A 13,714-nucleotide genomic window follows, 5' to 3' on the forward strand; every position below is an offset into this window, starting at 1 on the left:
AATTCACATACCATACAATTCACCTGTTTAAAGTGTGCCATCACAGAGTTTATTTATTTTTATTCACAGAGTTTGCAATCATCACCACAATCAATGTTTTAACATTTTCTTTATCCGCCAAATCAACTCCATACCTTTTAGCAGTCATTTCCCACACCTCCCAACACTAGGCAATCACTAATGTAGTTTTTGTCTTTTTAGACTTGCCTATCTGGACACTTTATATATAAATGAAATGATATACTATGAGGTCTTTTGTGATGATTTCTTTCACTTAGTATAATGTTTTAAGGTTCATCCATGTTGTAGCATGCATCAGTACCTTATTCCTTTAAAAAAAACTTAAAAACTTTTTCAATTACCGTTGACATTCAATATTATATTAGTTTCAGGTGTACAGCATAGTGGTTAGACATTTGTATAATTTACTAAGTGATCCCTCCTGATAAGTTTTGCACCCACCGAACACCATGTATTATAATATTATCGACTATATTCCTAAACTGTACTTTACATCTCTGTGACTGTTTTAGAACTGTCAATTTATACTTCTTAATCCCTTCAACTTTTTTATCCAGCCCCCTAATCCCCCTCCCATCCAGCAACCATCAGTTTGATCTCTGTATTTATGAGTTTGTTTGTGTTCTGTTTGTTTAGTTATTTTGTTTTTTAGATACCACATACAAGCTAAATCGTATGGTATTTGCCTTTCTCTGTCTGACTTATTTCACTTAGTATAATACCCTCTAGGTCCATCCGTGTTGTTGCAAATGATAAGATTTTATTCTTTTTATGGCCAAGTAATATTCCATTGTATATATGTACCACCTCTTCTTTATCCACTGGTCTTTTGATTGGAGCATTTAAACCATTTACATTTAAAGAAGTATTGATAGGTATGTAGTTACTGACATTTTATTAATTGTTTTCTGATTGCTTTTATAGTTCTCCGTTCCTTTCTTATTCTCTTGCTCTATTCTCTTGTATATTGATGACTTTCTGTAGTATTGTGTTTGGATTCCTTTCTCTTTATTTCTTGTATATCTTTTTGTAGGTTTTGGTTTGTGGCTACCATATGCTTCATATACACCAGGTTATGTTTATAGCAGTGTATTTTAAGTTGATTGTTGCTTAAGTTCGAACACATTCTAAAATCACTACCATTTTCACTTACCCACTCCCCTTTTATGTTTTTGCCATTATTTTTTATTTCTATCACGTATATGTATGTATTTGTATGTATCCCTTAATTTACTGTTGTAATTACACGTGATCTTCCTACTTTTGCCTTTTAACCTTTGTATTAGCTTTAGTGTCAATTAATCTACTGATTTTATTATGTGTTTGCCTTTGTCAGTGAGAAATTTTTTCTTTGTGATGTATTTTCTTATTTGGAAAAAACCTTTTTCTTCTTCTTAAAGAAGTCCCTTTAACATTTCTTGTAATACTGGTGGTGATGAACTCCGTTAGTGTTTTACTTGTCCATCCCCATGTTTGCCTCTTGTGCCTCCGACTATTAATTCTCTGTCTTGTTCAGAAACTTCTGCTTTCCTCTGGTCATTTTTGAAAAATATTTCCAACTTTATTTTTACCTTGAGCTTGTTTTTTTCAAACCATGTGATGTTAGTCAAATTACTTAATTTCTTTTGCCTCAGTTTCCTCACAGTTCTGGAGGCTGGAAGTTTCAAGATCAAGGTGCCACCACAGTCAAGTGAGGGCACTCTTCCAGGTCACAGACCTATCATTGTATCTTCACATGGTGGAAGGTAGTACCAGATTCCTTTTTATTGCTGAATAATATTACATTGTGTGGATATAGTGCATTTTTTTTTACCCATTCATCAGTTGATAGGTATTTTGGTTATTTCTACTTCGAGGGCTATTATGAATAATGCTGTTACAAAAATTTGTGTACGGCTTTTGTGTGGACACACATTTTCATTTCTTTTGGGCATATACCTAGGAGTAGTATGTCTGAATCATATAGTAACTCTCGGTTTTACCTTTTGAGAAACTAGCAGACTACTTCTTAAGTAGCTGTACCATTTTATATTTCTATCAGGGATATACGAAGGTTCCATTTTCTCTACATCTTTGCCTATCTTTTGCCTATCTTCTATTTTCTATCTTTTTTTTAAATATCATAATCACATATATGTGAAGTGTTATGTCATTGTGGTTTTGATTTCCTCGATGGCTAATGATGCTAAGCATCTTTTCATATGCTTATTGGCCATTTGTTTATCTTCTGTGGAGAAATGTCTATTCAAGTTTTTTGCCTATTTTTTTAATTGGATTGTTTTATTGAGTCATAAGAGTTCTTTATATATTCTAGATACAAGTCCTTCATTTGATGTATAATTTACAAATATTTTCTCCCATATCGTGAGTCACCTTTTTATTTTTTGACATCCTTTGAAACACAAAATTTTAATTTTGTCGAAGTTCAATTTATTTTTTCTTTTTAGTTTTGATTTTTGATGTCATATCCAAGAAATTATTGACTAATTCAAGACCTCGAAGATTTACATCAGTTTTATACTAAGAGTTTTATAGTTTTAGCTCTTACCTTTAGTTCTCTGATCCATTTTGAGTTAATTTTTGTATATTGTGTGAGGCAGGATCTAACTTTATTTTTTTGCATGTGAATATCCTGTTATCTCAGCAACGTTTGTTAAAAAGATTCTCCTTTCCCCCATTGAATTGATTGACACCCTTGATGAAAATGAATTGACTCTAATGTGTGGCACAATACAATTCTAGCACCATGTATCTACTGAAACTGTGAGCTGACCATTATGATAAAAGTAATACGAGATAAAGTTATTAACCTCAGACCATTTTAATGATTATTAAAGTCTTGATATGTGTGTTGTAACTCCAAATTTGGTGTGTATTTAAAAATCGTGATGATGGAAAATGGTGAGGTAGGGGTAAGTGGGGGAAGGCTTGTGCTTTCTATTACAAACTATTTAATTCAAGAAACTTACTTGGCAAAATGGTTTTATATCGATTTTTAGTTCCATGACGTGGAATGTCAATTTCTTTGGGATCCACAAAGTTCATTGGTATTTCCTGCAAAAAAGAATAATATCAAGTTAGTGTATCTAATGCATCCACAAAGAAAATCTTCACAGGGGGCCATCTGACCCAGGACTCTATTGGACTTCAAAGTCACTTATAAAACAACAGACTACCTACCACCTCTGGTTGACCAACACCCTTCCTTTCATAAACATAGCAGCTGCAACCTGGCAAGCTGACTCTAAGAAACAGTTCTCTGTGTTAGAAAGTATTATTTTATATGTAGTGATTTAAAAAAACATAAAATTTGGTTAGATTTTAAGAATCCTATTCTGTGTAATTGCTGAAAATACATAAATAGGAAGCTGAAAATTGATATTTTAATAATGTATTCAAATTTCTTTAAATCTTTGTGTAAGTTCAGTACCAAAAATTTCACTATAATGAATTCTCTTTTCACACTAAGTGTGACTTTTAAGGATTATTAAAATTTCCCTCCCCAATGGTAAATAAAAAAGCTTTTTTGTTGATTTGAGTGATGATATGATGCTTTTTTGTATTAAATAGTTTATAATCGTACTGTTCCTATTGTGGTTGTAAATGTAATATTTTTCGTGAAGGACATCCAGATACTGTTTTCTCCACTTTATAAGAATATAAATATTCTTATTCAGCCAAAATATATGTCATGTACCTTAAACAATTGGAGAGAGAAGAATTAGAGCCAAACTAGCTCTGTGAAAATGCATTCGACCTAAAAGGTGAGTATCTGTAGCTGACTGAGGCAAAAAACAAAAAGCTCAAGCTTTCGAAAAGGTCAAAACAAATATTTAAAGATTCTGTTATACAAAATGTTCTCTGACTTAAAATTCTACTAAGGATTGCTTAGATAAAATTAATGTGAAATAAAATGACTTTCATCTCTAGACCACATAAAGTAATATTTTTGTTACTTAAACTTTCTTCAATGGAAAATCTTAACTCAAAAGCCTAATATTCATTAAAAGGAAAGAAATTATCTATAAATTAATTCAAAATGTATAGTTTTCAGCCAATCTCAATATTCGAGAAAAGTCTGACTATATTATGAATTTGAGACTTGGTCTACAGAGAGAAGTAGCTTACTTTTAAAATATCATTTCCTAAACTTGTATTACTTTAGATATTTATAATATTTATCCCTACTCTCTGCTCCAATGAAATGTTATACCTTCTCAGTCTAAGTTACCAAAATAAGCAAAATTGTTGAACAGTCAGTAGCAACCACATATCCATGTTTAGTGATTTCAAGCAGGTCAGTCTGTTTTGGCAAAGCCTTGGAGTAGGCAATATCTTTATTCCTGTTTTCTGACTCACACTGACAATTTGTCATCTTCCAGTATTATCTCTCTCTTCCATACTCCCTGTTGGCCCCATCTTTCCTTTAAGGGAAGTAGGTTATGTTAAGGGCTTATCTCAAAAAACAAAGACTATCTGTGGTTCTAGAAAAAAAATACTAGATGTACCTTTGGCTAGTCATATAGTCATTGACTGCTTGTATCATCTAAGTCTCATTTTCTTCATATATAAAAAGATGACACTACAAAGTCTAACTAACAAATTGTACATTTATGTTTTTCTTTAAACACCTAATAATAGCTGATGAAGCTAACAGTAGATCTAACTATTGCTGGATCTTTCAGCATGAGAATAGTTGCAAACATATGTACTGACCCTAGAATGATCAATTTATTATTCTTAACAGTTATGGCTTAAGATGTAGAACCAAATTAAGATTTAAAGTACTCTATAAAATAAATGTTTCCTTTGGGCAACAATTAGAGCTAATTGTTAGAAAGTATTGTTAGAAAGCAACACTGATGAGTCACCATCATTTTCAGCTGAAACTTGGAATCATTTTTACCCAAATTTGATCTTCCCTGTGTTCTTTATTTTATTAAAGGACCCTATATGCACCCTGTTTCTCAAGTCAAAAAACTGGGATATCATCCCTGACTTCTCCAAACTGTTACAGCAAGGCTGTTCCTTCTTTCTGTAATGCCCTTTCTCTGCCCAGCTCCTTTTTGCTGCTTCTTTGTCTGGCCAGCTCTGCCTTTATTTAGCCATCACATTCTAGTTTGAACACATTAATAGTCGATGAGTAGCAGGGTGGATCTAAAACTCTTGCACTTAACCTTCTGAACTGTAATCATTTCTTTACTGTTCAGTGGAGTGTTGTGCCATTTTAGTATGTGCCTCTGATGCCTCATTTATCAAAATACTTGAAGAACAATTAATAAACAGCAGGCTCACCATGAATTCACTTTGGAGTAAGTGTGAACTTGCCACGACGTCCCTCAGCTGTGACCTTGTGAGAATTCTGCTGGCTGACTGCAGATACTCCATTGTGACCTTCTCCCGTGGGGTTGGAATAGCCACAAAGGGTTCAATATTCCCCAAGCTACTCATGTCTAATGTAAGAGATACGTTGGACCCTCGTCTATATTGGAGAAGAATGTTATTAGATTTAATCACCAAATGAATTATTTTGATTGCACAAAATTACCTTTCTGTACATATGCATAATTCAGTGAACACTTTTACAGAAATAAGGACCAAATATCTTTTTCTCTTATGGTGCCATAGTTGACTATAGCATCTATACATAGTTTCTCTACAGGGAACTGATGACTTTATTGTTGGAAATATGTACTATCATTTGTTAATGGATATGTTTTTATTTATAGAAATAATAAGATGGCTAATCATATGAAGTGAAAAATTTAGGAAAAATAAATATCACACTCAAATGAAGAAATCAGATGTAACACAAATCAACTATTTTTATGTTTGTCTGAGAGTCCAGTATATAAATCATATAGCCATCTAATATTTTTGACACCAATATTCTGTTGTCATGATTTTACTAGACACGGAAAGCTTTGAGAAAACACATCCCTTTATTTTGGTTTAAATTATTGTTATTGAAATAGAATTTAAAGTTTTAAAAATGTATGTATTTTTTATAACTCTGACTGATTCCCTAAAAGATAGCATTTGTATCCTGCATTTATGTACATATGTACATATGCATGTATATGTGTGTATGTTTGAATATGTATGTATGTATTTCTTTAATTCAGTGATAAATTCATGAGGACCATAGAGATCACAGACCCTTATTCTGAGTTACAATTTATCTTCCCTCTGTAATTTCCTTCCTTTCATTGGGAGGAGTGGTAGGGCTCTTCCAAGCTTATAAAGGCCCCTTGTGTCCTGAATAGAAGGTGTGAGTGCCTCTTACCAGTAACATTAGCTGTGTAGGACCAAGGAGTAACTATAAAATCGCATGTGTGAGACTGAGGGTCAAAACCAGAGACTGTATTCATAAGAATTGTTAAACTTAAAGGGGCCTTAGATATGTGACAGGTCATTAAATATGGTGCCAAGTGGTTGATGTCCCAAAGAAATGGAGAGCAGGGGAAAACAGGTCAAGACAAATGAGAGTAAAGACAATAAGAGTAGATACTAGGCCCAGCATATTATTTCCTTTGAATGATGTTTTACATGCTTATTATGGAATACTTCATCAGAAACTATTCAAGCAGCCAGAGCTTAATTTTAAACTGGAAAATTATTAGAACATAGAACAAAAACCTTATTAAACAATAACATCAGTTCCTGCCTCCTCTGTATCTGCTTCTGGTTGCAGCTTTGCTGTCATTCTATGATTTTGTATGTGATGTTGTCATTTTGGTTAATTTCGAAATGGTTTGTAGTTGTAGTTTTTAATTCCTGCTCTTACTTGGCAGTTATTTAAGTATTTGTACTTACTTTTTTTCCTCCTGGATTTCTTAAAGTCTGGGATATGTATGTGAGTCTTTCACATTAATTGTGTTTGTTATTTTTTCTTATATTTCTATCAGGTTTTACTTTATGTATTTTAGATAATTATGTTTCTTGAAGAGATTCATAATTATATCTTCATTATAAATTTTATCAATATTAAATACTTTCTTTACCATTAGTTTTGTTTGGCATCACTTCTGACTTTTTAAAAAATTAATATTGACATACCTGCTTTTTTTGGCATGTTTGTAAAAAACTTTTTCTAGTTCCTATTATCATTTTTCACTCTTTTGGATCACTGCATTAGGGATTATTGGATAACATTCTGGATACCCATAAGATGTCACCAACCTATTAGGGGGATGTTTGTCCCCCTCCCTTTTTTTGTGTATGTGGAGGGCAGGCTATTGATGGTGATGGAAAAGGCTCCTGTATTTCTGGGTAAAAGGTAAATGGTTGAAGAGAAGCAAAGAGTGGTTCTGCTTTGAGGCCAAGAATTTTAATCTATTTTTAGTGGGAAAGTAGTTTTTAAAGTTTCTCAGTCCAGTTCTTCTGGCCTTTAAATTGTCAGAAATTTCTTCCTGATTCTGATAATAAGCTGTCTATTGGTTTTACTTTTAATTTTGTTCAACTGGCTATTTTTTTATTAGTTTCAAGTATATGGTATATTGGTTAGAAGTTTATATATTTTATAAAACTATCCCCTTTTCTCTCCTCTCTCCACCTAGCCATTACATTAATGCTAACTGCGTTTATACATTTTATAAAACTATCCCCTTTTCTCTCCTCTCACTCTCCACCTAGCCATTACATTAATGCTAACTGCATTTCCTGTGCTGTGCTCCCCATTCCCATGACCATCTATCAGCTACTAATTTGTACTTCTTTAACCCTTCACACCTTTCTCCCAGCTCCCAATCCCCCTCCCCTCTGGCTGTCACCAGATTGTCCTCTATATTTGTGAGTCTATTTTTGATTAGTTTGTTCCTTTTGTTCCTTAGATTCCTCATGTAAGTGATATCATATGGTATTTATCTTTCTCTGTCTTACTTTATTGGTCTTACTTTTTAGTGTACTTGTGAGAATTTGGTTTTTGCTGGTTTCACAGATATTTTAGAAAGAAGTTGGGAGAGGCTACTTAAGGGATTGCCAATCAGACACCATTTTAAACCATTATTCCATTCAGTCAAGTTTCAGTTCCAAAAGACAAAAGTATCTGCAATCTGTCAATTGAGTGACCCCGGTACTACAGGTGTTTAGTGGAAGGTGAGATCTCATCCATCCAGAGTGGTCAGAGCAGATGTATGAAGGAGGAGGCATTGAATTGAGCCTTGAAAGTAAAAGTTCAACAGAGACATTTTGGGTAGAGGGTTATTTCAGAGAGAGACCCTGGCAGGAGAAAAAGTGTGGGAACAGAAAATGATAAGGCATCTTTGAAAAATGGCATATAAGCAGTTTAAGCTAGAGTTCAGTGGTATGAAAATGTATTTTGGAATTGGAGGACAGGGTTATGTAGGAGAGATGAGAGGGAGGCAAGGATCATGAAACTGCAAGACTAGAAAAGTCTGTTCAAACCCATAAAAGAGAGAATTCAGAACATCAGATTATACCAACTTCTGTTTTGGCTTCCTACAGCATATCTTGCCCAAACCTGGGATAAAAGCCTCTGGGATCCCACACTTAACATCCATTTGATTTTGTAAGTAACTTCTCTAAGGATTCTGTGATAAACCGTGAACAATGGAAGCATTTTCATGTAAATTGACTTAGTAAAGGAAGAATGACTTTTGTCTGGCAAAGGAAGAAAGGAAACTAATATTTATTAAACATCTATTATTTGCCAAGCACTGTTCTAAGCACTTTCACATATGGTATCTCAATCTTCACAGCAGCTCTCTGAGTTATTATTTTTCCTTATCTTACAGGTGAAGAAATAACTAACAGGAACACAATAGTGGAGCAAAGGTTCAATTCAACTTAGAATTTAAAACCCAAGCTCTTTCTGTTCTGCCACTCAAAAGCCAGAGTATAATGGGCAGGTTATATTAGACTATACAGTGCCTTACATGGAGTTGGAGTCAGTGGTTGGGAGGAAAGTCAAGATTACTGAAGTATAATGTGGAGGCAATACAGTATTCAAGAGTACAAATTCAATTTTTACCGTCATATATGTCTGGGCCCAAATCCTGCCTCTCCCATGGCCCCGTGGTGGATCTCTGGTTGGGCTACTCAGCCTTGTTGCATCTCAGTTTCCTCCTCTTTTGTAAAACAAATGATTAAGTATATTTACTTCAGAAGGTTATTACAAAGATTAACCAGATAGTGTAAGTAATGTAGGGAGGAGGAAAGAGAATTCGATTGTTAATCAAGCCACAATCAGAGACTGCAATGTGCTGATCAGCCCTACAGCCAGGCCAGAAGGACACCTTCAGCACAAAGGAAGATTTCTACTGGGATCGCTAACAGCCCATTCCTCACACCTGTGGAGGGGAAACGGGAACCAAGAGTCATTCCCTATGGCTAAAACCATGGGGGAGCCTATGGATTAAAGGCTGGGAACTGCCGGCAGGCCTTTCACTCTACGTATTCTTACTTTTCACACTACATACTCTTCTTCTTTCTCACTGCATGTCCATATCGAAGGAAATGGGAACTAAAGGATGACATATAGACTGAATTCCTCCAACACTCAAGGTCCCTCTCAGTACCTGTTCTCTGTCTCTCTCACTGTCCTTGTCTCTACTGTTTCTCTCCCTCTGAGAGTCCCTCTCAGTGTCATTACTCTGTCTCTCACTGTCTCTTGCACTGTCACTCTCACTCTCTGCCTCTGAGGAGACCACACTCTGTCTGTGGAGTATTAGCCTTTTTCTAATAAACTTTCCTTTGACTCAAACTTTGGCGTGTGTGTTGAATTCTTTCTTCACTCTCCGTCAAAAGACATTTTCTTGGTGCAGGGCTTGTTCTCCCTGTCACTTGGGGAAATTTGCCCTGGCCTACATCATAAGAAAACTGCTTATAAAAAGTGATGACTGTTATTAAATTTGAGTGATAATAAATAAAGTTCTACATAACTCTCACCTCCTGCTTCTCTAAGAGATCTATTTTAAGAGATCTTCACAAAAACTTGAAAATTGTTTACACTGAGATTATTTTTAATGCTTGGAGATCATTGGGTAGAATCTACACATTTTTCACTAAAGAAAAATACATTCATACATCCTTCTTGATAACCTATTTATCTTAAAATTTCCCTTTATTATGGCAGACCCATTTCCCCCCAATCCTAAACAATTCCAGAGCACTTCACCTCAACACTTCAGACAATGTCTTAAGTTCAATTATGGAGTCAAACTTGCACAGACTATTGACCTTACAGAGAGCACTTTCTACAAAACAGCCTTTGTCAGGATAAGTACTCATCTACCCTGGCTGTGACATATTATCAACGGATGTCATTAACTTGGAAAAAAAGCCTCTTTTCTTAATTCTTATTTTTAAGGAACAAACTATTTAGGTTTATCTAAATACGGTGAAATTAGGAAATTGTGTGAGTAAAATCAACTTAAAAATGTGGCAATTTCTTAGTCATGCCTTGTGCTTGGAGAGGAGAGTAAATATACATCCATATATATTTTAAAGTGTTATTTTTCCATTATAAAAATAACATGCTCATTGTAGAAAATCTGTATAATTTAAAGGTTTTAAAAAAGGAACTAAATCACTCACAGTCACATAAACACATTTAAATTGACTTAAATTTTGCTATTTTATAGGCAGTAATGGCCGCAGCCTACGGTTTTGATTTTTCTTTCCTTAGAGATACATTTTCATATGACTATTGTTTGTTTATCGATCCTTACCTTTGAGAATGGTCTTCATGCTCTCTCAGTGTTTACATTATAACACTGATGTATTTACTTTTATTGGTATTATCTAATATATATTAATTATTTTTCAGACTATTTGTTGCAACAGTTTATTGTTGCCTTAAAATACTATGGATTTTTAGAGTTATATTCAGTTAAATATACTCATATTTTCTTTTGTGGTATCTTACTTTGCTTTAATACATAGAAATTCTCCTGGAAGTTAAGATGTTTTAAAAGTTAATCCCTAAATCTATTTGTAACTTATCTTGGGTTATGGTAAAGGTGAGAATAACTTAGGTTTTTTTCCCCCCTCATATAAATTATCAATAATTCTAACAGCTTACTGAACAATTTAAAGAAGTGATGATTTTTATATATGTGGGAATAATAGGTTTTTAACTAACATCACTGACTAATAATCTGGAGAAGAAAATACTACCTTACTGAAAGAAGAGAATATGAATTTGTTCCACAGTACCTATAAACCAAAATGTCAAGAAGTGAGGATAGAATCAGAAAGACATTTTAAAAATGAAACAAATATAAAAATTTAAGAGAAAATTCAAATTAAGATACAAGAAAAAAAATCTAAAGGATTTAGAGGAAAAAAGATCAACAGAAATATTAGAAAGAGACTTAGATCTTTAAATAAAAACAGAATGTGTTAGACTAAGAACACAAATTCTTATTAAAAACTTTGCCTCTCTTCTGTTGTGTAACCCTGGACATACTGTTTAGACTTCTTTTATGACTCTTGATTGCTGTTGGACAAAAGGGAACATAATAAAAAGCTTTATCAAGCTCCCGCTGTAGCACCAATTATTTTTTATGCCAAAAAATAAATAAGAAAGAGGAAATTCAAAAGATACCGATGCAAACAATTGAAGGAAAAAGCAAATTCTTAAGGAAAAGTAAAAGGAATGCAATAAACAGCATGCTAATTACAATTAAGTAAAAAGGAAAACATGTATAAATATTATGGGCCAGGGCTACATATCAATTTCAGCAAGAGAATATAAACAACTCTTTGCTGAAATTATTCAACTCTGTATAACTGCTCTTAATGACCAAGAGGTGAGGAAAAAAAAAACCAGCCAAAAATACAAGAACTCCACAATTGAGTGTTGGAATAACTCAAAACTAGGCATTTATTTTCCTGGTAATTGGGGCTCTATGCTGGATATTAGAAGCTGGATTTAGGCAGAAGAGATAGACTTTCCAGCGTTGTGGCCATGGGCTATGTCTAATTCTCAGATCTGACTGCTCCTTTAGCAGTACCTTGGCTACGGAGAGCAATCAGACTTCCAGCCCACCACCTCATTTAGTACCCAATAAGGAATGGAAATGGGATTCAGAGAATAAAATAAAACAAATAATCATTTTGCTTGTAGTCCAGGAAGATATACTTCTGAAACTACTGAATTATGAAATTAAGTTTCAGTGGGAAATGGTGGCGGCTGCTTATCTTGAAGTACTTGAAACTAGAACGGAAAAATATGCATCAAAAGATTATAAGAAGAATTTAGGACAGAATGTAAGCAAACAGATTTGATCTTTGAGAACTTTTAAAATCTTAATTCTTTTTTTTTGTTGTTGTTCTGTAGAAAATACACAATTTGTTCAGAGCCTTCTTTATTAGTTATTTATATCTTGCATGATGAGAAGTTAGAAGTTTAATATTGACATTCTCTCGAGATCTGAAATGTGACTCTAGGACCTTCAGTCCAATCTTCTCTCCTTGTGCGTTGTAATGATAGTGATCACAAATCTGACAATCTTGGCTCGATGGGAAAAATGAACTTAAGCCTCCCCGCTGCCCCCAACTTGATATTTCTTATTTAATTTTGCTCATTCAATTTGTCCACAAGTTTAGTTTCCCGGGGGACTTTTAATAAAAAAGAAAAAGAAAAAAAATTTTCTTACTCATTTGAATAACAAAGGAGAAAACAGCGGGAAAATGGAAAGATGGAATTCTTTTACTATGTGTAAATGTACTGGCCTCCACAATTCTTTAAAACTCCAGATTCCATCACTTAAATTTCAGGGGTAATGGTATTTAATGAATAGTTTGCTGTTTCTCTCCATCTCTTTATCTTTGAATACACTATATATAGTACTAATCACCATCCTGGATCACTTAACATATGAGAGGGTAAAATTTTTTTTTAAATAAAAGATATGGAGTACTAGGAAAGTTAAATTGTGACATATTCAAAGTTCTTGGAAAGTTAAATAAGACATAAATGCAGTGTTACTAATTTCTAGAAGCTGAAATAAATGAATAGGTACTGTGACCATCTGTAGTAAAATTTCCCAAAGGAAATCCTGTAGACAAGAATCGTAATAAGTAAATATAAAAGGAACCAGGCCCAGGCCCAGGAAGATGATAAATGAATTTCCCTCTGAAGCAAAAAGAAAATCTTAAAATGTAGAGAAGATTTTTGGTGTGGGAAATGATCAATTTCCCTACTTGAAAGCACTCACTTTGTTAAGTAGAATGTTGCTCTCCCTTTTGAGTGACTACATAAAAAAATTTTGAATTCAGACAGTAATATTTGACATTTTACATATGTATGGAACAATGCAATTTTACTATACTTTTTTTTATTTTACAAAATTAAAATAAAAACAGTCATTAAAAAAAGAACTCCATCACTTCGCATTGTTCTTTGAACATTGAACTTGGAATGTGAGTTTAAGTCAATGCTTCACTTAAGGTCTTTTGGTCTCAGACTCTTTAATCTGCAAATAGGGATTATAATAAAACTCACAAGGTTGATTCACATTATAAAGGTTAAAGAAACAAAAAGATGTAAATATTTCCAGCTTAGCATCTGGCATATAATACACATATTTGAAGGATTATAATAATTAATAATGACCACATGGTAATTCTTACTTCACTCCATGCACTCTGTGTGGGAGCTACATGGCATATACACTGATAAATATTTGAGAAGGCCAAGGTTGGAAAGATTTGTTAATGATGAAGA

At 33.7% G+C, this 13,714-nt stretch overlaps 1 protein-coding gene across 3 annotated transcripts in view; it reads right to left on the reverse strand.

The window, feature by feature from the left end:
- Window positions 1-13,714, reverse strand: part of PTPRR (protein tyrosine phosphatase, receptor type R) — a 223,204-nt gene that overhangs the window by 38,828 nt on the left and 170,662 nt on the right. For all 3 annotated transcript variants that reach the window (XM_006923740.2, XM_006923741.1, XM_006923742.1), the window contains 2 exons: window positions 5,317-5,503; window positions 2,991-3,075 (listed from right to left, as the gene is read on the reverse strand). In XM_006923740.2, coding sequence (XP_006923802.1) covers window positions 2,991-3,075; window positions 5,317-5,503 — 272 coding nt within the window. The remainder of the gene's footprint in view (window positions 1-2,990; window positions 3,076-5,316; window positions 5,504-13,714) is intronic.

The sequence above is a fragment of the Pteropus alecto genome, unplaced genomic scaffold (assembly GCF_000325575.1).
Source record: "Pteropus alecto unplaced genomic scaffold, ASM32557v1 scaffold76, whole genome shotgun sequence".
Lineage (NCBI taxonomy): Eukaryota > Metazoa > Chordata > Mammalia > Chiroptera > Pteropodidae > Pteropus > Pteropus alecto.